This window comes from Saccostrea echinata, unplaced genomic scaffold, assembly GCF_033153115.1.
Source record: "Saccostrea echinata isolate AGI-Se365-2 ecotype Australia unplaced genomic scaffold, CSIRO_AGI_Sech_v1 ptg000018l, whole genome shotgun sequence".
In the NCBI taxonomy this organism is placed as follows: domain Eukaryota; kingdom Metazoa; phylum Mollusca; class Bivalvia; order Ostreida; family Ostreidae; genus Saccostrea; species Saccostrea echinata.
Window position 1 is genome coordinate 4,165,330 of NW_026889767.1, and position 27,053 is coordinate 4,192,382.

General features: G+C 32.6%; 1 protein-coding gene across 1 annotated transcript; it reads right to left on the reverse strand.

The window, feature by feature from the left end:
• Positions 1 to 15,079: 15,079 nt before the first annotated feature.
• On the reverse strand, positions 15,080 to 25,579 carry LOC133189451 (uncharacterized). Its single transcript, XM_061324822.1, has 8 exons — positions 25,537 to 25,579; positions 25,059 to 25,166; positions 24,591 to 24,895; positions 24,302 to 24,442; positions 19,304 to 19,537; positions 17,848 to 17,951; positions 16,353 to 16,494; positions 15,080 to 15,385 (listed from the first exon to the last, which is right to left on the reverse strand). The coding sequence occupies exons 1-8, from the start codon at positions 25,577 to 25,579 to the stop codon at positions 15,080 to 15,082; spliced, it is 1,383 nt and encodes a 460-aa protein (XP_061180806.1).
• Positions 25,580 to 27,053: the final 1,474 nt, after the last annotated feature.

A 27,053-nucleotide genomic window follows, 5' to 3' on the forward strand; every position in this document is an offset into this window, starting at 1 on the left:
GAGATAACGAACAGTATTCAAGCTCAAAAGTCCATTAAACAATAAAAAATAGGAGCAGAGCAAACACGGACCTCTAAACATCAGAGGTGGGATCAGGTGCCATGGAGGAGTGAGCATGGAATTGTTTAAAAAGAAAAACAAAGAAATTCCAAAAGTCGTAGAGACTACTATTACTTTTTCTCTGTCAAATGTGAGGCACACAAATATTGATTAAACGTGCAAGTACGAGTTCATGTAGTTTTCATGAGTGGCATATTAAAAAAGAACTAACGACTAAGTCCAAATTTTTAATTAATTGAAAAAAGAAAAACTTTATGAATGATTATGTTTAAAAATTGCATGAATAGCTAAATATATCTTTCTTTATCATTATTTTCAAAATATAAAAACATTCTCTAAGTAATCAAAAAATAAATACATAAATAAATGAAAGTTATTCTCAAAATTACATCTTTTCGTACTTTTGTTTGAATTTAAAACGGGGCCTTATCTTATTGTTATTTCTAGAATTTACTTTAATATCTTTATTAAAGTGATTTTTGACAGCACCGCCATTTTTTCAATATATTGAAATCAAATATTCAGACCACACCCAATACTCAGAAAATGGGACATCTCGTCTTTCTGTACAACCTGTCACTACTAACCCTGGCAACTTGCATCCCTTAATCATCATCAAAACGTATATAAACAGCTCAATAAAACACAACTTATAATAGGTATGTAGGTATTGCGAAAATTATGTACGAAAACACCTGCTGAAATTATAGGTAATTATAAAAGACTATCTAAAGTTTTATTAATTATTCGGCCGAGGAAAGAAATTTAATTACATTCCTCGTTGTATGAAATTGGTATTTTAGACATTGATTTATTTATTTATTCATCAATATTTCAGAATTTTTTCTTCCAAACATGAAAAGGATTCATCAGGTTTTTATAACTGCCGTTTTCACTGCTTTCTTGCTCATATATGAAGTACAATGTAACCCAAAGAAGTATGTAATTCCTTATATATCTTTTTAAATGTTTTTGTAACATATTTTGTGTGATTCTTTTGAGAAATATATTTAGAAAAAGGGTTTTCATCATTATTATTGGAATAGAAATTCCGTTCATTGTATTCTTCGTTTCAAAACATTGTAAAGAGCTATAAACGTTACCGATTGACTGAAAAATCGGAACTGAAATTTGAATCAAAAATGGATGATCGATATGGAAGACACTCAGTGGGTGTGATTGGTTGATAGGAATGCTTACTTCTACTCAACTGATCACATCCATGGTGTTTAAAGAGGTACCTCCTCCCACTGTGTGTAATGTTTACACGATTAATTAAATTTATCGAAGTTCGTTATCGTCATTTCTTTTCATAAGAAAAGAACATGCGTTTTACATGCTTAATATTTGTAGAAGATTTTTTGTTGTTTGACTGAATGTGAAATAAGTAATTCAAATGAATTTTATTGAGCATTACGACGCTATGTCAATTTTGTATATTATAAATATAATTAAAATAAATTTTTTAATAATATAATGTTTTCTATAATTTATGACCACAAGAATATTCTCTCCAAAACTGCTTCGGTCCCTTCATTATTTCCAAGCTTTTCATAGAAATTAATGTCACTTTTTCGGATCACTTTTGAAGGAATAAAGACAGTTTAATGTAAGTTCTGAATGTTTTTATCATGCGGATAATTATGTATTAGAAGTATGAACATAAATAATGCTAGAATTAGAATTTGTTTGTAAATGAAAAAAAAAAACTTTTATTTTCTTTTATTTTTCAGAAATCTCCCTCGCTATTGATATGTATTTAACTCACCCATACTTTACTATATAGATCACAATAGTTCATTTTTTAATAATTTGGTTAACACGGAACCTTTACTCTAGAGCTAATGTTTGTATCTAAGATTCGTATTTTTTTGTCTCTAAAATTCAATACTGATGGAGTTTACTATATATATTGACATTTTATTAATATATATCAGTTATATTGTCATTAAGTTTAAAATACATCCCATAGAATCATTGGAGAAATTGAAATAATATTTTAAAAAAAAACAATTTGAACTTTGTAGTATTTATTTAGTTAATAATAAATACTTTGATTTACTAATAAGAAAACTTTTAATTTACTAAGGAAATATTTAATAGGAAATATTTTCATTTACAATAGGAAATGCTTTTTATATTATAGTAAGCGATTGTTAACTATAGTAAAGCACTTAAGGCCAGCTGCCAGGTTCAACTGCTTTGTTTAAATACAATTAAAATTTGCACTCCGATATTTACTTTTTGTGAACAATCAGGACTCCGAAGGAAAAACAGACAAAGCTTTTGGTTGATGGAATAGATATTAATAGGATCAGTGATGGGGATCTAAATGGTCTTTTCAATGCTGAAGACGAAAAGTTAACAGGAGAGTTGGGTAGTATAAAAATATAATTTTGCCTATGACTTCACCATAACACTCGTATCATTAAAAGAAATTACTGACTTCATATTATTAAAAAAAAGAATTTGTTATCTATTCTTCTTCCCCTTGTTTTTAAGAATATTCCAAACAGATTTTTTTCTCCAAAATATGCAATTTATTTTGTGGAGAACTTTGCGTTTTGGTGAAATGTCATCTAATATCGTCTATAAAAACTTATATGAAATATAATGTGGATATAAGAAGAACAAAAAAATAGAAGTGAAAACTTTTGGGCATGCGTATTTCTTCGCTTTTGTATAATTAACCATGACCAAACATAAAAAAAAAAACAAATCAAAACAAAACAAAAAACAAAACAAAAAAAAAATGTTTAGAGTATCAACGAGAGAACTGAAATGTATGGTAAAGATGGTTAAGAGATATCGTACCTTTATGCTGAGGAATGCATTTATATATGAAAAAAAAAAAAAAAAAAAAAAAAAAAAAGGAAGCGGGACAAAAAGTGGTACCGTAAATCGAAGGTTTACGAAGTTCGGATCTGTAGCGCTGTGACATGTCTGTCCTAATATTCTAATTCAGAGAGGTAGAGTTCTGCAGCTAAAGTGTTTTGACATAATAATCTCTACTCTTGAATTTAAAAAAAAAGACGAATCGTCTCATCATGTTCAAAGAATTACAAATATGCGTAAGGTTCAGCGGTCAACAGGGGATGCTTACACCTCCTTTGCATCTGATCCAACCTTATGAATATCCCGGGATTTGTGTTTATGACCTTTTACCAATTTGTATGTCTGTAGATTTTTTGAGATCAAACATTGTTACATTCACGTTTTCGGGCTAGAGAAATGAATGAATAAAAGCAGATATGTTAAGGCTGCCTGAAGCAATTCTGAACATTTAGTTACATTTCGAAATCGGTTTTGTTTTAAGATTTAAGCTATTGATATCAGTACAGACAATTCGCTCCAAAGACTTTCTCAACTACAAATTTACGCATTTTTTTGAAATATCACTTGAAGCTTAAACACATGACGGTTAATTATAATTTTTCTCAACAATTGCTTTGGAACGTGATTTACACAATTATCATGTACATTTTCCTTCACAAATAAACTAATTGTACCCTATTGTTTCTGAAAAAGCTCTGTTTATCTCTGCTGATTGGAAGATTATTCCTTTTACAATTACTTTTTATTTTTGACAGGTATACTTGCACTTTGCCCCTTTTTCTTCCTTTTCCTTGGGGTCTGAACTTGATTAAATTTAAAAGTATAAATCTAATGAAGTACATGGCGGTTTCAGACCACAAGAAGATTGTTTTTATATATTAATCATTTACGCCACATATTATGTAATCAATGTTTACTTATCAATCATATTCATAATTCGGCTTCATTTTGTTGTGATTTTTTGGGACAGATGATAGTAGCAAATTAATAATTTTATGGATTAATTTACCAATTATTACATAATTAATTACAATTATTTTCAATAATTAAAATTAGTGGCAAAGTGCAACATACCTAAGTGTTTTGTCGTTTATTAAAATGGAGAGTGAAGGCGGTTTCTTGAAATGCTGCGATATAAGAGTTGTGAGTTGGGTCCGTGGCAGTACACAGAAATGTTAGAGAATGTGAAGTTCCCTTAATGACTTTTTTTTATTAAAAGGAATTTGCATTGGCAATTGTACATTAATGAATTCTAAGTTTTACTTGAAATGTTTTATGTACATTGGAATGCACTGCATATAGAAAGAGTTATCGCGCTTGCTTTATCTTTGGAAGTTTTTGGCGTTGCCAAATTAGGAGAGGCAATTGCAAGTGATTCTTGGAAATGAAAACATTCGGTAAATGTCCGATGGAAATCGTGCACGGGAAAAATTCTGGACACGGTCGTTCAGATAGCGTCGCTATTTAGTTTTTTACAGGATGCCGTGAAAAGTACATGTGTGTTAGATAGCTTCAAATTATTTTAAGTCTCCTCCATCCCTCCACCTTTGCCTTTTTTGATGTATTCCAATTTTGTCTGTATTTTCTGAATGTTTTGTTGTCTATTAAAATGGAGAGCGAGGATGGTTTCTTGAAATGCTGCGATATAACAAAAACTGTGAGTTGGGTCCGTGACAGTACACAGAAATGTTAGAGAATGAGAAGTTCCATAAATGAGTTATTTTATCAAAAGGAATTCGTATTGGCAATTGTACATACATGTAAATATCATTAGTGTAATACACATGTAAATACAAAATTTAGATTTTAAGTTTGGCCATACATTTGATGGTATTTTCCACTCTCCATTGTGATTCATATCAAAGCAAATTAATAACACATTTATTTCATGCAAAAATTCAGAATTCATACACATGAATTTTAACAAAATATCTTAAGTTAATCTTTATCAATCATTTGTGCAAGTCAAAATACAGGCATATTAAGTTCCACCCTTAACCACTTTCATGTAAAGAGGAGTATTTCAAATTCGAATTGTTATGTCGAAAACAATACAATTAATTTTTATCAAAAGAAATGAAACAAATTATCGAAATTTTCAGTAATCATAGGCATCGGAACCGGGGTTCCAGGGGGCTTAGCCCCCCTCCCCCCCTTCCCACTTTTTTGCAAAGATAGACATAACGTAGGCATTGAAAATTGGGGCTTACCTTTTTTGGTGGTTTAGCCCCCCCCCCCCCCCCCTTTCAATTTGCTTCCGACGCCGATGGTAATATAACAGGACATTCACGCTTACAACTTCAGTAAAGACATAAGAAGTTTGCAACAATATTATATAACTGTACACGCAGTCAAAATGAAATATAAACTTTTTCAAATTTTCAAAGTCATGAAAAAAGTTTAAAATGTACGATAAATTGGCGTCAAATTTCATTGTTGAGTGATATATTGGGAGTTCAATTATAAATGACTGCTTCGACTGTATTCGATTTTTGTTTTTTGATATGGCATACCTTTCTAAGAAGGTACAAACCTTTTAAGCCCTTTTGTGCTTTCTCCGTAAATATGCAGAATGTAAGGCGTGTTTTATATTTTACTTTTGATACATGTAAAATCAATCACTTCAGGTTTATTAGTTCAACAATATTTTCTTAAGATATATGGATCGGCAAACAGACACTAAGGGGGATGCATAGGATGAAGAGGATCCCACCCGTGGTTATAGTTGCAGGAACCAGGGTAGCGTGGACTGCAGGAAGATATATTATGAAATCTCTCATTAGAAATACGCTTCCAAGAACCATTGGAAAAACAAGACAATATTTCAAAAGAGGTGGATACAGATCAGCAATGGAGGATTTTTGGAGATTCAAACCGTCGGATATCAAACACTTTAAGGGGAAAAACGTAAAGAATTTATTATGCAAAGCTTTGCTTCAAGCTATATCTTACCATTAGAAATACATTTATCAAACAAAGATAGATAAATGCCATACATGTGTGGTAATTGAAGCTATATGTTACAGTGTACCATTATAATAAGCATTTGTATAAAACAAAGATAAGTAAATGCTATACCGGGTTGTAATAGAAGCTATCTGTTACCATTGCAAGAAACATTTTTTTAAAACATAGATAAGTAAATACATGTACCATACACTCGTGGAAATTGATATATGAATTTTTTTTTAGGGACAGGAAGGAATTACAGGGAAAATTCTGGACGGGAAGTACACATTGACTGTGAGGAAAACTAGTTCATACTCCCGTGTTAAAGATGGAGGCAAAATAATTAGACAAGGGCGTCCAACACTTGAACTAAGAAGCAACACTGGTGGAAAATTAGTCAGAAAAGTCAGATATGAAGATAGGTGGAGTTACAGGCACCAGAAACACAATTATAAGTACAAAAATACAAAGTTATCAGGTAAAAACAATATTATATCAAAGTACATCATGTACATGTTTTCCAGGGAGTTGAACTTGTCAAACACTTAAAGAAAAAAATCCCCCCTCCCCCTAAAATTATACAGTAAACACTAGGTCAAAGTGTACTGTAATTCATCAATCCTGTATATGTCAAAGTCCTTTATGGATGCATTTATCATAAATGCTTACATTATAAATAACGATTAACATATATGTTAAATTTTAGGGTAGGTAAAAAAAAAAAACACTTTTAATGTGTTTCATAGAAAATCGGGTATGTTATGCAGTAAGCCGCCTTTAACGAGGTTCGCTCCTGAGCTTTTGAGCAGATTCTTATCTTAACCTATATTTCAAAAATTCTGCATAATGTTTTAATTCTTACAATAAATTTGGATTCTACAATGCCAATTTAACTATATTCAGTTAAAACTCCATGATTAAATTCCATACCAAAAGCATTAAGTGAGGAACTATATTTTGTGGCGGAAGGTTTTTTAGAAGAAAATGATCATTTTTTCTCTTTCGAAGTATTAAAAGTATGTTAAGTTTGGATTCCTATTTTTACATGTAGTCTGCACACATAGTTATTTTGTGCAGTGGACTGTTTTATACTGGTCCTAAATTATCTATTAAAAAAACTGTCATGAATTCTATCATCATATTTGTTAAATATAGCAAATATATTGTGGAAATGAAGAAAAAAAAAAGCCCTAATTTAAGCTTAAAATTAGCACTATTTTAGTAATATCTAAAAATTAACATCACAGACCCCCACTTTTAATTTTCTTTTCTGAATATATACGATACTTTTAATCATTCTTCTTAAATTCAGTAAAATGTCATTACTTTCAAATGATTTTTTTTTGCTTGTTAAATTTTAATACCAGAAAAATGAAAATGTTTGAGTGCAAAAAGGTCAAATAATTGAACATGCGGAGTAATTCAAAAATTCCGTCGTTGTTACAAATTTTAATGTGTCTATTTAAGATGAAATAAGACTGTGTTTGTTCACCATAATTTATTTGAACAAAAAATGTTGAAGGAAAAACTTTAAAAATTGATTTATATGTAAGACGTATTTACAGTGCAAAAAGGTCAAACTAAATGCTTTGTAGCGCCAAAAGAGGCGCATTGACCCCCATTTTTGTTTTGATTTTTAATAAAGCTATGTGTATAAATTCTAAAAATATACTTGATAAAAAATTCTCATTACTTTTGATGGCAGGATCCAACCTCCTTAATCAGAGCTGATGACATCTATTAAGTTTGGTTTAGTCATGATTATCAGATCATAATATAAAATAATATTGCTTATTTTATTCAGTAATCAGTATTATCAAAATAAAAAATAATTAGGTCTTAATTGTGATAATCTAATCTAATTAGACAAGAAAAATAAAAAAAAATAATCAAAGGTTGAAACTATGAAATTCAGTTAACTGAAAGATGACTGAGTGTCCACTGAAATGCAAATGAATTGCAGAGTTCTGTCATTCAGTGACCTAGCTTTCCAGACATTTTATGCAGTGACTATTCATTTGACTGAATGGCGTAGAAGGTGTACAACAATCTTTTTGGAAAATTACTTCTCATTTTTTTTTAAATGTCTACTGAAAAAAAAAAAAAATGAAAACTACATTTGCTTATTTTTCTGGTAGATTTAGATACATGTACATGCGTGCTCATATCCTTGTACTCAAATATTTGATGATAAAATTTTGTTGGACATAAATATGATATTCAACGCCTTTTAAAAATTTGTGTTTTTTCATAAAAAAAAAATGCTTTAATAATGTGTTCATCTCACCTACATGCGTTTTTTCATGCATTTTTTCATGCTTTTTTTCATGAATAATTACATTTTTAAATTTAGGTAGGAGAGGTAGAATTTGGAGATCAAAATTCGCGAGAACACGGAGCAGAAGCAATTATAGGCGTGGTAGAATACGGAGATCAAAATCATCAAGAACCCGTAAAAGAAGAAGGTCTAGGCGTGGTAGAATTAGGAGATCAAATTCACCGAGAACGCGGAGCAGAAGCAGATCTAGGTGTGGTGGAATTCGAAGATCAAAATCATATAGAACCTGGAGCAGAAGGAAGTCTAGGTTGGGTGGAAATCGGAGCAGAAGGAGGTCTAGGCGAGGTAAAATTCGGAGCAGAAGAAGGTCAAGGCGAAGTGGAATTCGGAGCAGAAGGAGGTCAAGGCGTGGTGGAATTCGGAGCAGAAGGGGGTCTAGGCGGGATGGAATTAGGAGCAGAAGCAGGTCTAGACGGGGTGAAATTCGGAGCAGAAGGAGGTTTAGGCGAGGTAGAATTCAGAGCAGAAGGAGGTCAAGGCGTGGTGGAATTCGAAGCAGAAGGTCTAGGCGTGGTGGAATTCGGAGCAGAAGGGGGTTTAGGCGAGGTAGAATTCCACGCAGAAGGAGGTCAAGGCGTGATGGAATTCGGAGCAGAAGGAGGTCTAGGCGTGGTAGGATTTGGAGATCAAAATCACCGAGAACGCGGAGCAGAAGCAGATCTAGGCGTGGTGGAATTCGGAGATCACGATCATCAAAAAGGGGGAGAAGTCGATGGGGCTAATTGTTGTTTTTTAAATTAAGGAGAGAAGTAAAGATTTTATCTTGACAGTTCTGGTGTCTTTGCGTAGTATCTAAATTCATCGCAGTGACGCAAAATTCAGTGACAAAAGATTGATATAATTTAACCCCGACGAAATGATTGGTCAAAGGTTGTCATTTTGATATTCTGGGCCCCGTTTTACAAAAGAACTTCCGACGAAGACCAAAAACTTTAGTTCATTGTAAAATTTTGCAAAATTAATGATTCTGTTCAAATTTGTTAGCGTAAAAATATCGTTCAACATTCCTTTTAAAAAGATTAAAACCGTTTTAAATTCCTTGTGAATTAGATACACTGTAGTTATGAGCAGAACTAAATGTTGGTCCTAGTAGTAAGTTCCTTTTAAAACGGGCCCCAGAATCAACTTTTATCTTAACAGATTTGATAAATCATTTTTATACCCCACGCAACAAGTTGCGTGAGGTATAATGTTTTTGACCCGTCCGTCAGTCAGTCAGTCAGTCAGTGTGTCAGTCAGTCAGTCCGTCAGTCCTGTTTTTTGTCAGCACAACTCCTCATAAACCGCTGCACAGAAATTCGTCAAACTTTGCAGATATTTAGGACACATTGTGTAGATATGCGTATTACCAGGAAATTCCGATTCCTTTATTTTTTTTTCTGGGAATTTCGGCACATTTCAACTTAGATTTTTGGCCATATCTTGAATATAGAGATGAACTGTTGTCAGCGCAACTCCTCATAAACCGTAGCACAGAATTTCGTCAAACTTTGCAGATATTTAGTACACAGTATGTAGATGTGCATGTTACCAGGAAATTCCGATTCCGTTATTTTTCTGGGAATTTCGGCACTTTTCAGCTTAGATTGTTGGCCATATCTTGAGTATAGAGATGAACAATTTGTTAGTGCAACTCCTATTAAACCACTGCACAGAATTTGGTTAAACTTTGCAGATATTTAGTACACAGTATGTAGATATGCATATTACCAGGGAATTCCGATTCCACTATTTTTGTCTTAAGAGTTTTGCCTATTACTGGAAAAACTTTCCAGCTAGGTAATAAGGAAATCCACTGGAATCAGCTTTTGTAATGAAATTAATGTTTTAAAAATATTTTATGACCTTAAAAGACCCCGATTGATTTTGAGATCAAAATATTAATGATTTAACACACACACACACACACACACACACACACACACACACAATCTTGGATAGTCCACCCCCCCCCCCCCCCCTTACCCACCCCAAATTGGTGCTTTGCCTTAAAAAATTTCATAAGTACAGTAAATAAACAAATTCATATGACTACATCATAATTTTGTTTCCATCAATTATTTAAATGTGTAAATTGTCATGTGTTGGACATGGACTTACACTCATTAACAAATCGAAATCACTGAGGAATCTAAATAACAGTTTGTCAGCATAACTCCTGCACTGAATTTCCTGAAACTTTGTAGGTATTTCAGACATAATGTATAGATTTGTATATTACCAAGAAAATTTGAGCCCAATTAAATTTGTAACATACAAAGATTTGAATGTCCTTATATGCAAGAAGTTTTGATGTGATGCCCCTTTTTGAATTATATTTATTGTATTTGAAATGCATGGCTTGCACTGTGCCATTCATTACGTGTTGCATTGTCGAGTTTTGGGGAGCGTGGGGTATGTGAGCTCGCTCACTTCTTCTTTCATTTTTAATTTAATTAAGATAATTACTACGTATAGAATTGCTGCATATTAGTCTACATTTAACGAGAACTTCAGCTCTACACATAACTACATATAAAGTCATGCATTCACAATTTTGTTTAAATCATTTGTGTAATTTATTTGAAAGAACAAGTTTATTATTACGTATGAGAACGTTTTGGATATGGAAGTCTTGGTTATTAAGCACTCTAAGGTGTATTATGAAAATCAACGAAGCATTGACGTAAATTTGTTCAATTTAAGTTCGCCATTAGTAAAATTCCAAGTAACAGACCACTTTATAACAGTATAGCTGATTATGTATTGAGTTAAATTTGATTACAATATTTGACAAGCTCATGATGTATGCAGTTAGTCTTACTTATGTTTCTGGAAAGTGCTGCTGCATCACGACAGATTTGCGTTTTACATTATTGAACTTTCTCTCATTGAACACAAGAAGCGTCGAATTTGAACTAGATTACATGCAGGTAGTCACAACTGGATAACCCTTTCTTTAATAAAAATACTTTCGCAACTCATCCTGCTTTATATAATCATATACATATAACCCCAGTTAATTTTTTTTAAATTTACATTTGATGTGTTTTTTTTTTTACAACTGTGGAATTAATTCAAATACCATTTTTGTATATGGTCATGCGTAAAAATATACACGGAAAAGCTCGCGCAAAAAACAGGTCACAACTGGGCTAATGAGACATAACAAAAATATAAAGCCATAGGGCAACAACATATTCAAGTCTTCACTATATTTCTGTTGGGTTTAAGCATTGTAAATACAAAGAATTTTTTTCAGGTTGTGAATGTTGTTGCCGAGTAAATAACAAAGACTTGCACATAGACTGGTGCGTTTAAATGAAATATGCTTGTGACAGGTTTTTGTGATTTAGACATCAATAATGCTCACAAATTTAAAAAGAAATTATTTCTTAAGTCAATACGTATACATTGGCAGATCTTGTCATTCTATGAAAGGAATGCTGTATCCAAACCAATCATAAATCTAATATTTAATGCATTTGCGTAACATATCAGCATTAAAGGTTAATTTTCCACCTTGCCACGAGGATCAACCCCCCCCCCCCAAAAAAAAAAAAAAAAGATAGAATCAGACAAAATTAAAAGTCAATGACATTTTAATTTACAATTGATATTTTTATTTACGATAGTTTTCTAAAGGTTTTATAGTAAACTTGTCAAACAACTTGTCAAACAAAAATATTTTTACTGTTTTATTAAAAAGACTTACGAGCACATTCTTATAATATTGCATTCATATCCTGTAAATATTTTTTTGGTATAATCAACAGCAGCAATTGAAAACGCAGAAATTAATTTGATACCCTTCAGGGATCAATTCCAAAAAAATCCAACAGCAGAAAATATCCGTTATACGATAGTAAAAATGTAACTCAGAGACTGATCAATTCATTGCATTATGCGTTTAGCAAGTGCGTCCAGCAGGAAAGTTGGGCATATGGGGTCAGGATGGTACAGGCGTTGTTATGTTTTTATTTGTTTAATTTTAATTATTGTATGCATTAACTGAAATCGATGGTGACTTTATTGACAAGACAATTATATATTTAAGCAGACTGTGATTTCCAAAGCTATGAATTACTAAGCATGTTGCTTAGAAGTTTTATGTAACGTAACTTTAGCATCTTACTTAGCTGAGAATGTACTTGATATATTTTAGTGTATGCTTAAGAAAATTCTTCGACTTTTTATGAATAAGAATCTAGATATTCAATTCATATTCAGTTTTGTGGTAAAAGGAATATGACCATTCATAAGTGAATGTGGATAATATGTTGTTAATCTGATATATTTTTGAAAATATATTCAAATATTATGACTGGAAATAACCCATATATTTTTCTTTAGTATCCGAATAAAGACTCTATGGGACTTGTGCAATCGGAAATAATTGACACACTGACACATCACCTTTTTTTTACGATTGCAATCGTTTCATTCACACTCGATAATTGTTGAAGAAGAATATTTTAATTATCTTGTGATTTAATGATTATTAATATACCTTTCTTCGATCTTAAATAAAAAAGAGAACATTTTAGATAAAAATTAATTAAAGATAGGATTAGCTACGCCTCTACCTCATTTAAAGTGGCACCTTGTACGGACATTATAGAGGTACAATTAAAGAGTGAGCTGCTTTTATTATGATATTTTGAGAGAAAAAAAAGGTATGGAAGAAATGAAGGACATTATTTGTTTTGCATTGATGTGTCGTTTCTCTCAATATTCAATTGACAACATAAATCCTTTAATGTACAAAATTTAGAGACTGCTTCGATAGCTATTATAAGTGTCGACTGTCTTAAAATATGTTCAGGGTTGTCCGCTTGCCTCAGTGGTTAGAGCGTTTGCTAGAGAGTCGAGGAGCAAGCAGTTTATCCTTACATCAAGGGTTGAATCCCAGCTTGGAGACCGGTCCTTCGGATGAAACCGTATTAACCGAGCTCCCATGCAGCAGTGGTCACTGCTCAAAGGCCGTAAGTGCCGAGTACAGGTCCAAATTTGCAGCCCTCCACCAGCAAGTGGTGGCGTCCCAATATGAGTTTAAAATTCTCAAAGAGAGTTAAACAAACAAACAAGGAAAGAAATAAACAAAATACGACCAGTAAACAAATAAAGTATCTTAGATGTAGTTATCAGAACACCAAAAATGTTTCCTGATATTGGGATATGGTATCAATTACAGAAGTCCGTAAATGATTCGGCGTGAGTATCCTAGATGCAACACAAAATACACTATAGAGTTGATCATTGTTTTGCTTGATATCACTTGAAAATAAACATTAGACAACTTAGCTTATTATTTTTTTTATTTATTATATGGATGAGTATTTGAAATTAAAAAAAAAAATTATCCTGTCTACTCGATTAATACTTAGGGTTCAAAGCGGGTGATATCGGACCCACCTCTGGAAGTTCTAGGAGTCCATGGATTTTGCCCTTTTCGTAGATTTGTATTGTTTGTAGAATTTCTTTAGACCAATCATTGTTTCTTACTATCTTCACCTTTTTAACATCCTCTGATCAAAACCTATCTAGGTTTTTTCATAATTGATTGATTGATTGTTTATTGTTTAATGCTGAGTCGGCAATATTTCAACGATATTTTGGCTGGCGAAAAAGTGAAGAAACACAGTTGAAAATGGGAGAAATAATATTTATTGAACACATTCAGTGATACATCAAAAAATTATCGTGATTATGCAATGCAAAATCACGTATTTGCAGTTAAAAGGATCATTTTGAAAATGAACATGTAATTGTGTATGTAATCATAACCTCGCGAAATATAGAAAGGAATAATGGCACTACAATTATGTAACTTCTAAAATCATGCTCAAACCACTCCATGGTAAATTCTTTTCCTTAAATATGCATGTATATTCAATGTTTACATTTAACATGAATTTTCTTCCCCTATACCTTTTTAGAACCAGTTTCATATATTAAATTTAATCTTACTAACTTATATGCATAGGTAAATTGGCTTATGTTTTTCAAGAATAATTTAAGTGCAATATACTTTATACATACAGTTATATTCTCTTAGACGAACAAAAATCAGCTACTTTAGAAATAAAAGAGAAATTAATTTACACCAAATAGTCGAGATTATTTCTAAATACAATTCTTTAGTAACCAATAAACAATGTTTTTAATGAAACAATCACTTTGATAGTTACATTCATATATATTTTGACGAATGCAGCCTTCTACGTTTCACAGGTTTCAGATTCTATGCATCAAGTCTTTTGTTTTATGCGCTCCTTTTCAACCTTCCACAGAAACTTTGGTTAAAGTGAAATATTTCATTATGAAGTACTCTATCTCGTTGGACCTACTTTTAATGTCCATAAACACATGAAAATATATGTTACAATTCATAAAATTATACATTCACTTTTTCTTTCTGACTTTTTATTTCACATTTAATCAGATGTACGGGTGTATTATGCTTGCTTTATTTCTTCTGCCATATCTTTAATAAACTTGATCTGTTCTGCCAGGAGCTTTAAACTTTGTTGGCTCGCAATTATTTTCTCCCGGTTTTGAGAAAGCTCTTTGATCGTTTCTTCGATAAATTTTATTCTTCTTTGCAAAATAACATTCGTGACCTTTGATATCAATTTATTCAATGCATCTCCGTGATTGCTTTCCAGTGCATTACATACTTTGCATCTAAATACCGATTTATATTTTTCATATTCTTCATCTATTATTTTCTTTTTTCTGCTATCTCTGCTTAAAAAGGCAAGGACTGGTGCAGCAAAGGGTACCGAAGCTACAGCAATTGCAAAACCAACAGCTAGCAGTGGGAACCATATTGGAGATGTAGCAATCACCCCAGCTACATAAGGTGCGACTGATTCCTCTTTGGAAGTTGCCTCCCTTTGTGAGCTTTTTTCTTGGTTAGTACCTTTCCATTTTTTCTATTTCTGAGGACATTTCTTTATAGAACTCCAATATTTCGTCTTTGATGTTCTTGAATTCTTCAACAACCTTAGGGGACCGTACTTTTTCATTTATATAGTGGTTAATCCTATCCCGAACGTCGTCACAAAGTTTGTTAGGAACATATGTTACCTCCATTATTGGTTCCCAGCCTTTGGGATTAAGGATTCTTTCCTTACCAATGTCAGATGACATATATTTAAAACTTTCATTTGCTTCTTGTTCTATAAAGCTTTCGATGCGCTGTCGCCAGTCATTGCTTCTCTGAAAAAGGAATACTGAAAAATGTGATTATTACAGGTAAAATTGTATTCCGGAGCATTATATAGGATTAAAATATAATCATGTGATCTAATTTGCAATAAAAATGTACACAATGATCCTCAAAATCCATGAAAGTTTGAGTTTAGTTTCTAGAAATGTGATAACATTGCAAAGTAGCTATGATTGGCTTGAAAATGTCGGGAAAATATTTGTTTACTGAAATTATTTTTGTCAATTGTGTTTTTAAAGAAGTACTAGCGACAGTGTTTGAACGTTAACTTATTTGGCAGATAAATTCAGCTTATTCAAATTTAGCACTGAATGCAAGAAATTCACAATTTCTCAGTCGCACGCTTGACCCAGTGGTTAGAACATTTGCTCTAGACTCGCGGATCAAAGTGCAGGATATGAAAACCGGTCCTTTGGATGAAACTGGTTAAACTGAGGTCCCGTGTCGCAGTAGGCACTGGCAAAGAGAGGATCCCTCAATGTTCATAGGCCGTACGTGCCGAGTACAGGCACTGGGGCTATAAAGCTAAGCTCACTTTTGATCTCAGTCTCACTTTTACAAAAGGAATTTATAGTGGAAAAGTGAGACTAAGAAGTGAGCTCATCTAAGTTTTATGGCCCCGGAGCCAGGTCTAAATTTGCAGCCCTCCATCGGCAAGTGGTGGCACCTCAATATTAGTGAAAAATTCTCTTAAGGAGGTTAAAAAACAGACAAAAAAAAAAAAAAACCCACAAAATTTCACAAAATAACTTTCAGACATCAAAATGCACAGTTTTCCTCTTATCAAAGTAATTTGATAAAACTTATTACGACCGTGACACACTATGTGTTGTGTATTCTATATATTAACTGTTCAGTAAGGCCAACGAATAACGATTTCGAGAATTTGGTTCGGTAATTATTTCATAGGTAGTTCCAATGTTATTCTAATTTTTACAGGGTGATCACAATAATTACCGTTTTGCAATGGTTCCTCAACATATTAATTTTCATTTGATGCTCTCTGCTTTTCCTTTCTTGTTCATTTTTTGATTTATTTGTCAATTCTTGTCTTGTGCGTACTCCTGTGCGTACATCTTCCAAGAGTGTACACAGATACCTGAAAGAAAAAAAAAAACATAAATGATATGAATAAATGATATGAATAGCACCTCTATCTTAATTAACATTAACTTGAGTGTTTTTAGGAGGAAAAATTACCCTCCCAGAATATAATAGTCTGAAATATAATAGACTGAAATATTGCATGGTTATGCAAGTACCACTGTCAATTTTGATTACAATTTTGATTACATATTGCCTTTGGAGAAGCGGATATTGACCGATCAAAATATATTACATTTAAAATTCAGGTCACGGGGTGCATTACCTCAGATTTATTATTTTACGCGAGTACTTAACATCGCAAAAATAACTTGAAGAATAAAGTGAATTTGCGAGCAGATAGTTCATCAAGGGCTGTACATGTTTTTTCAGCAACATATAAACAAAAGATAGGAATCAAATTCACAAACTGTGCTCCTCGCCAAATGAAGGGATTATGATTCCTTTTCCAATATTCAGGAATATACTGTAAATTGTTTCTTCTCGAACTAACATCCATGGAGTGTGGAAGCTTGTGCATAGATGATCGTGCATGAAATCGATATCCCAACTTTAATATAGGTGGGTTTAATGCATGTATCAATATAACTCAGTATAACACAATATGGAAGAGGAAATCTAGATAAAAATACTTTCAAGGTAACAAGCATTCTGAAAGTATTGCATTAGCAATACTAGTCCCCTACCGGCAAGTGTAATCTGGTTCCCGTTAAAAATAAAACATGCCATATTTCGTCAAAAATCATTGAAACGGAATTAAATGCAAACTTTATCTATGACTAATCAAGGTAAAGTCACATGCCAAAAATCAGCTCAATATCTGCAAACGTTTAGAAATAAATTGCGGAAAACTCTTAAAAATTGAAAAGGTCGTAATTCTGTCAAAAATCAATGAAGCGGAACGAAATGCAAACTTTTCTGTAAATGATTAAGATACACTCACATACCAAAAATCAGCTCAATATTTGCTTTAGGGAAAAAGTGCGGAAAACCAAGTGGGACAGACTGACAGACAGACAGAGGGACAGCTGGACAGACAGACAGACAGACAGACGGACGGACAGACTCAGAGGAAACCTATAGTCCCCTTCGCTTTTACCCATTAGGGGACTAATAACTAAAAGGCTTTATACTTGGTAGCATGCCACAGGAAAAAGATACTTTTTCTAAAGTATAGTTCATTACAGTATCAATGAAACTTTAATTTACAAAAAGTGAACCATGATACACATCTTTTAATAAAAGAAACTACAGTTCATTTTTATACACTACAGGCTGGCATAGTGCCATAATGCACACTTTAATTCACAATAGTAAAAAAAAAAAGAACATTTCATGGCTAAGTTACCTGAAGTGCTGTGTGAGCCTAATGTTTTCATTTTCCTTTATTACTTTTTCCAAAGCCTTGCGAAATTTTTCAAATTCTATTGTCGAAGAGTCTTCTCTGTATACCTATAAAATAAAACATATTTATTCCACTGTTCTTTCTATCTTCTTATAAACTGCTAATATTTATCTGACATCGAAAAATGGATTATATAACATTATACCATTATTATAATCAAGTGGAGTTTATGTCTCCCAAATGATTCGATACTCAAGAGCATGTTCTTCTTAAGGAAAATTTCGAGAGGAGGCAGGTTTTGACAAATAAGTTGATAATTAAATGAAAAGGGGAAGATAATGAATAGTGATCTATATCAAAAACATCATACACACAATACAAATCTGTGAACATGGCATAGAACACAGACCCCGGAAATTCCAGCGCATGGATCTGGTGCCTAGGCGAAGTAAGCATCCCCTGTCGACCGGTCACACCCGTGCTGAGCCCTATTTATTGACCATGTAGACAAAACATTTCTTAGTCAAATTTAGTATAAAAAGCCTAACAATTTGTATGAAACACGTCAGCCAAAATAAGACTCAATGACAGGTTATATTTGCTTAATAGGTCATTATAATAATATGCATAGAATTTACGAAATGCTGACTTTAAATGACGTTGTTAAAATCCCCAAAACATCAACTTATCTGTCAGTCGCCTGCCTCTGTATCCAAAAAAAAATCATAATCAAGAAATCAATTATCTCATTTAGAATCAACATTTCGCACATTCTATGGTCGATATTATGACCTTGTTTGCAAATACAATCTGCCTTTAAGTCGAAAGCTGACTTACGTCTTTCGTACATATTGTTGGACCCTTATTTTCACACTACATCGTCTACGGATTTTTCCGTTTGCTCAACCTTGAAAAGGAACACACGGCGTGTGTGACCGGTCGACAGGGGAAGCTCACTTCTTCATTGCACCCACTCCCACCTTTATTCCTAAAGGTCCGTGTTTCCTTCCTCAAAGTTCATATTGCCTTTTGAGCATGGTGTCTGTTAGTTATCTTCACATTTCATTGAAATTCTTATGAAAAGTGCAAGCTGCACACTCTTCAAAAATATAGCTTTAATTACTTCTTTTTTTTTTTTGTTACTACTTTTATTATTTAGATACAGAAAACTGATATCAGTAGGCCCTTAATGATGATTTCTATATTTCAGATACCAAAATCACACATGTATATCAAAATTTAGCAGTGTATATTAATTAGTATTATTCAGATTGCACACACACCCCTGATTTTGGTAAGAACTTTTTTTTTCTATTACTTGATTGAAGAAAACAAATCTATAAAAATAAACAACATTTAATCCTTAAGATTCAGAATCTTGATTGGTTGAATAATAAAACTGCTCTTTTTCTGATGCGTACGAAAATGACAAACATAAATGCAGTAGTGGAAATCTTACATCTATTAAATTCATTTTGAAGATATTTTCTTTCCTGACTGAAGGCCAGTTTCTATTAATGCTGTCTGTTATTTTTTTCCATGTCTTTTTCACATCATCTTCATCGCTGCTGTCATCCGGGTCATTTTTTATTGAATCCCATTTGTTCGTTATAAAGATGACGCTACGTGGATCAAAACAAGGCATTTCGCCATCTATTTGCAAGTTGATAATTGATTTCAGTATTTCTGGAAGCTGTGGTTAAATAGAGTAATGTTTCTATTATTAATATTATATGTTTCCAACAATAGAAATAATAATACATTGTAAAAATAGGCATGCAAATCAGGGAAATAAATATTCCATTATTGGAAGACTTCTTATATATTATATAAAGTTTATGCCACCCATATGCGCTTTTGAATGTTAATCTTTTTCAAGTATGTCGCATTAAGTCAATGCTTCGAACAATTATGTTTTTCTTTAAAATTAACGAGTGAAATAAAATTTAACGAGATTTCTTTAATCAATTGTATTTCTACAAGTGAAATACGTATATTCAGCACAAGGTCATCATTAAACATTTCTTCCTTTCCCCCAAATCCGACATAATTCTTAAATGGATAGATGAGTTTTTTTTCCCTACAGACAGGTACTTTGAAAACACACTCTGAAATATAATTTTATATTCCTTTGAAACAAGATATATTATTTGAAATTGAACGTGAAAAATGGCGTTAAATTTAATCACAAACAATCAGTTAAACTTATAATTTATCTCATACATGTGTCATCTTTATTAGAAGTGACTACTGACAATAGATTCTTAAATACACAAAAATGAGCATTTAACTGCAAATGGAGTTTATGTCTCATGGTTGATTCGATACACAAGCGCACGCTCTACGAAAAATTTCTAAAACAAATCAAGCTATTGACAAACAAGTTGATGAAACAAGGATGTGAACAGTGTCGTTTGAAGTCAATATTTCGCAAGTTCTTTGGACGATACAAGGACCTGAATTGTCCACGGATTTTTCTGTTATTAACCAATCATGACAAGGAGCATACGGCGACTGTGCCCGGTCGACAGAAGATGCTGACTCTTCCATGGCACCTTATCATACCTCTGATGTTTTTAGAGGTATACGTGTTTGCTCTGCTCCCGATATGTATTGTATCAATGGACGTCCAGAGCTTGCACAGGTTTCTTAACCAAGATTCGCTTCGAGATGTTTTATAGAGCGTTGACCTTTATACTTCGAGTTAGAATCCTACTGTGGGACGTTGAAACAAGTCCTTCAGGTATGACCCCAAAAATTCGAGACCCCGTTTTGTAGTAGACGCTTGTGCAACAAAGATTCCTTACTGCTCGATGATCACTAGTGTCATATACATGTACAGATCTTCATTTCTAGCCCTCCATTGGCAACAGGAGGCGTCTCAAAATGAGTAAAATTTTTGGAAGGGTCTTAAGGCAAACAGACAACAAATCCTCGCAATGCCTAAAATATGTATTACACATCTTGGGGAATAGTGGATTTCAACCCTATACTTATTATTTTAAAGATGTCAGAATCAAATTTAGAGTATGTGAACTATAATAAAATGAACTCATCAGGCAGAAAACCATCTCTGAAAAGGATAAAATATTGTAACAAGAGAGCCATGGGCTACATCGCTCACCTGAGCGCACTGGCTATTGATAAATAAGAATCAGTTGTCTCAATCTTCTTCAGATTTACTACACCCAGAACTTAAGTACTTAACAAAGATTTCATTGAAGTCTATGGAACAATTCTTTTTTAAAAAAATAAAAAAAATAAGACAACCAATAAATACTGTAGTGAAAAAATGCACTAAAATAGAATAGAAATACGAGGGGCATTTGAAAAGTTCTGAGAACTGTTTGATAAAATATTAACCTTGTAACGGAAATTACTGAATTTTATATCATTGGACAGATCACAAAAATATACATATTGTGACGTCACTTTGTAATTTTTATTACGTAATAACTCCGAAAATGACTTCCGAATCTCGAATATCTAGCATACTGATCATAAAAATGACGTAACAAGAGACACAATTTCAGTGAAGTAAAATTGTAAAGTCAACTTTTGTTTATTACTCCGATGCAAGCTAACGGACACAACTGCCAGTTGGAAAAATGTTTACATAGACTACAACCAATCACATGAAGTTATATTTAGAAGCTCCTATAGTTCTGAGATGGTTTAAGAGTGTGTCAAACATAGCATGTTATTATCGAATCTCGTGCAAAATATTGGGTAAAAAAGAGGCTGCTGTGAGAAATCAAAAAGTTGACAATAACAGGAGAATATTGGACGATTTTACAGAGTTGGCTGGCATTAATTTGTCAGGTGTTTTAACCAATTTTGCGGGAACATTTAAAGCTCAAGAGAGGCTAAGCGAGGGGTGTCCTATATTTTCTCGTAAAAACCAAAATGGCGCCGGTGTAGTTCTTACCCCGCCGTAACTCGATATGTTCGAAAATTTTAAATCATGGAAAATAAATAAGATTGTACATAGCAAAGAAACTCAGATTTATTTTTTTAAGTCGAAAGTCAAAAGCAATAGTGAGTTTTGGATCGCCGAAGTTTAAATAATATTAACAAATACGCACAGACACAAGTCCGGGGGAAGACGTTTGTACGTCTTATTCGTACACGGTAAGAGTCCTGACACTCAAGATACATTTATGGAAAACTGCATTGTTACACTTCAATTTTATATAGAATATCTTTTATTTAATATAGGGGAGAGCTATATAATAGCCCGAAAATCCATCTATATCATATAAATAATGATATTTTATGAACGCCTAAGATAAAATTACCGTGCTTATTAACTAAGCAAAAAAAATAAAATATGGAATAACTGATTTACTGTGACATTTTTACAGTCTTTCTCTACCTCCACACAATTTTTCTCTGAAATATCTTTTCAAAGAAGCCTTTGACAGCACTTTTTCGATGTTCTCATGTGGACAAAAAGCGCGACTTTTCAGTGTGCTAAACATTCGAGATTCTGACGTCATTTTTGGAGTTATTACGTCAAAAATAAAAATAAAATGACGTTTATATAGGTGAAATTTTTTCCAGCTCTTTTCAATGGTTACAAACTTCTTAACTTCCGTGTAATGGTTAATATTTTAGCAAGCAGTTCTCAGAACTTTTCAAATGCCCCTCGTAGAATGACAATTAAAAATGATTTTTTTAACAGGTAAGATTTTTAAATTGATTTTTTTTTCATTAATTAATTACAGAGGGAAATAACTCTTACCAAAATTCAAGGTCATAAATTAGGACACATCCCACCCTACATGCTAATAGTAATAAATCGAAATTATGTCTAAATATACTGAGTATTCAACACCTACACATCTGTTATGTATTTCGTTTCATAGAATTTTTGCTATTAGGATGGAAAACCCAAACTTCTTTATTGCTGATCCATCATCCAACATCTTCAGCTGCCTTCTGAGTGCCTGACTTTCCCAAAGCTTTGCCTTATAAACCCCTAAGCTTGTCCATTCCAAGGGCTCTCAGGCCATTCCACTATTTGAAGTCTTGCCCCTCTGTTGTGGCCCTGACCCACATGAGGGGACATGGTTGGAACAAACTTGAATCCACACTACCTGAGGATACTTCTTAAACAATATGACTAATTATGGCTTTGCTGTTCTTGAGAAGATTTTTAAAAACATTTCTTATATATTTCCTATGGTAAACTTTGACCCCCCCCTTTTTGTGGACCTGCCCAACCCCCAGGGGTCATGGTTGGAACAAACTTGAATCTACACTACCTGAGGATACTTCTTAAATAATATGACTAATCATGGCCTTGCTATTCTTGAGAAGAAGATCTTTAAAGATATTTCTTATATATTCCTATGTAAAACTTTGACCCCCTCTTGAGGCCCCGCCCTTCCCCCGGGAGTTACGATATGAACAAATTTGAATCTAGGGTATGTAATGAAGCTTTCACATAAGTTTCATCTTTTCTTGGCAGTGGTTCTGGAGAAGATTTTTAAAAGATGCCACCAAATTTTCACGGATTCTTAATTATTTCCCCTTGAAAGAGGGCAAGGTGCTCTGTGAAAAAAAGCTTGAATCTCCTTCACCCAAGGATGCTTAGTGGCAAGTTTGATTATTATTAGCCCAGTAGTTCTTGAGAAGAAGTCGAAAATGTGAAAAGTTTACAGACGACGGACGGACGCCGGACACTCTTTGATCAGAAAAGCTCCCTTAAGTCTTCGGCTCAAGTGAACTAAAATTCAAAATGCTAAGAATATCATACCAAATGTTATGGTCACAAAGTTTAACCCATGTACGTATAAAAAGGTAAAAGAAACAGTATTTAAAGTATTCCTTCTTTTACTGTATACACTGTAATTCAAGAAATCTGATTGATTTGCTTGATATCACGTGCAAAGTTACATTTTACAATAATGACTTGAGATACTAAAATCAACTTAGGGAAAATCCAAAGATGTATTTAAAATAGTAAGAGGTCTTTAAAACTTACAAAATCTTATAACGAATTTATTTGTTTATTTTTTTATTCCAAAGAAAAAAATATAACAGATGAAACCCCTTGACTCGTCAACCCATAGATATATCAACTTCACAGAAATACAATCAGTGTATCAATTTTGCACTTCTTGCCAAGTCGATATGTATTCTGTGAAGTTGATATACCTATGGATTGACCTCATAAAAATTTCCCGTTTCTTTTCCCTTTTAACAACAAAATCGCAAATCAAACGTTAAAGATCAACTAAACTGTTTATCGTTTTTGAGGTGCTATTATTGACACGTTGCTAAAGTCTATTAACCTTACATTTTTTTTTCGAAATCTTGGAAAGTTTCATGATATGAGAAAATTTAAATTATTGTTCAACGTATGGGACATTGGAATGCTACAGAACCATATGATACTCTCTCTCTATTGATAATACTTTATTTTTTCTTAACATTGAGAAATCTTAATTACCCTGTCTCTTTGCATTCCGCCTGCACTTGCCACATTAATCACGAAAATGAAAGAAACTGCATTAGGCAAGTATTCCATTACTTTCTGACTAACTTTTCCAGAACCTCCAATACCTGGTGTATCAACCATTATTGTATTACCCTGAGTAACGAAAAATATTTTTCGTTATTTTGAAGAAAAATACGGTTATAAAATCAAAGAATTAGAAATAAAAAATTCAGACTTATGATATCAACTCAAAACTTCAATTATGATTTTAGATTTTTTACAAACTCAATCAATTTGGTACCTTCAGAAAGGATACTGGTATCCCAATATCAACACTTTTATATTTGCTGCTGCCTTTTCGAACGGTCATGTCTGTAAGTTCCTTCAAAGTGTCTCTTAGAGATTTTTTTCCTTCTTTTGTTTCTACATCAATATCACCAATATATTTGACCTCAACTTCGCCAGTTTCTAACTCCGTTCTTATTACTACCTTTTCAGAATTTCGTATTTTGCAAACTGTAGACGTAGATTCCATGTTTCTTCCTTTAAAGATTTTTATTCCTAATATTTTATTAATAAGTGTGGATTTCCCGGCACTCGTTTCTCCTGAAAAATTAAAAGTTGTAATGACTGTCAGTAAAAAGTTTATTAAATACCTAATTTCTAGGAATTGCAAATACAGGATATATTGATGTACATGTAGCTAATCTAATAGGTGAAGCAACATAAATTCATTTCATTTAATTTTCTGAAGATTGTTTAATTCTACCTGCAACCACGATTCCATGATCTGATCTTAAAATATCCTTCTTTCGCTTTGCGATAAAGGTCATACAATCTGGAGATGCATTTTCCAAGCATTGCCGCAGTTTTGTGTCTTATTCCTCACTCTCAATTATCTTTATCAGGTCGTCAAACATGAAAACTATTTTCCTCTGAATTGAATTGTGGCTGAATTCTTTTAATTGACTGAAAAAGTATAGAAAGCAATGTATAGAAAACGATGGAAAATAAACCTGTAAAAAGGTTTATAGTAGATATTTTGTCGAAAATCCTAAAGCATGTCGTTTTTTGGTGATGCAATACAGATAGAACAATTGCATTTTTAATGATTTTTATTTAATCTGCAGGGATTACCCCTAGTAGATATTTCCTGAAGAATGTCAGAATTTACAACATAATTAAGACTCTCTAGCGAAACATCAAAAAATTCTAGAATAAGAAGAATTTTACTGATCATAAATTACCTGTTGTCCGTGAGGTGGATTTTATAAAGAGAAACTTTAACATCTCTTCGTACATGAAATACAACATAAGTACTGCTGAAGAAAATCGGCCATATACTTTATTCTATTTTTTTTATACTTGCCGATGAAATTCAGGTAATATATTTGGACGACGTTCACTGATATTTTTCGGGGAGATTCTTGACACATCAGTTCCTGTGGATATTTCCTGCGATTTCATCGAATGTGTCTCAGTGATTTCTTGAAGTTCCCATGAGGTCTTCAGTTTAACTTCTGTCCTAAATTTGAAAATCTAGTAACCTTTAGTGTATTCCTATTCATGTTTCAATAAAATACATGGTAAACCAAGCAAAATTTTCGCCAATGGTGGTCCTGTATATATTCTTACAGAAATGAATGATAGTGAAGTTATTACAAAGTCATAGAAAATAATGGTTTTGTTACATGCATCTCTAAAATATCTCTGTAAATTGGAGATTAAATGTCAAAGCCCAGCATATTAGATTTTAGAAATGGTATCTTGAAGCAAAGTACAAACATTCAAATAAGGGAGGTAATCTCAGTTTTAAATAGATATTGGAAGCTGCCAGATTTCCGTAAACAATAACTTATAAAATCCTCTAACTGGAAGCATAAGATGATAATAAAGCAATACCTGTTTGGTTCGCCGACAACAGTAGAGGGGTTTTTCTTTTTGCTCGACTTTTCCAAGTTCTAAAGGTGGATAGATTAATCTAAATGTATTTTTTTGAGTCAATCTTTTAATTAATTTTAACGATCAATTTTAACAAGTTTTGATACAATGCTTTTTTTTCTGAAATATAATGTTTCACCCTTTCAGCTTTACACTTGCTGCTAAAACTGCTCAATATGTCAAATGCAGTCCATTCCAAATTTGATATATTTATAATACAATCTATGCTACTTTCTTATCCATATTTTGACTTAAAATTTTGACGAATATCTGTTTAACCTGTATTACATGTATCATGCTATCATTTACAGTTACCTGTAAAGTGTATCTACCCGAAGCAATATTTTAGAAGTGTTTCCTAAAATGATAGATGTTCTAGAAAACAACGTAAATTTTATTTTCTCCGTAATTTCAGTTCTATAAATGTACTGTTTTTATTTAAAACAGCAAAATTTGATCGTTTTCAAAGTCAAACCTTATACTGTATTTTTAAATATCCTACATGTATTTTCTTAATGGGAAATGTTTTTGATCCACAGTTAATTGACTGAAAAAAAAGATCGAGGAAAATAAGGAATAAATATTATTTCCATATTTGTTATATATATATATATATATATATATATATATATAGATATATATATATATATATTCTTCCTGATCTTATGTGCGGTATTCAAGTTAATTTAACTTGAAATCCATACCATTATTGTTATTATAAGCGATTATTATCCTCAAGCGCAGGATTTTATATTCACCTGTACATTTAGTCTATGGCCAATGCATGTTCCCTAAATCGCTTCACAAGTATGTTTTGAAATGA

What these genes read in the sequence shown, in the direction of transcription:
- LOC133189451 (XM_061324822.1), bottom strand. Translation starts at nt 25,579, where the DNA reads ATGTTAAAGTTTCTCTTTATAAAATCCACCTCACGGACAACAG. An exon ending in TCATGGAATCGTGGTTGCAG is followed by an intron (nt 24,896 to 25,058) that starts GTAGAATTAAAC and finishes TTAATTTTTCAG; the next exon opens with GAGAAACGAGTGCCGGGAAA. An exon ending in TACCAGTATCCTTTCTGAAG is followed by an intron (nt 24,443 to 24,590) that starts GTACCAAATTGA and finishes TTCGTTACTCAG; the next exon opens with GGTAATACAATAATGGTTGA.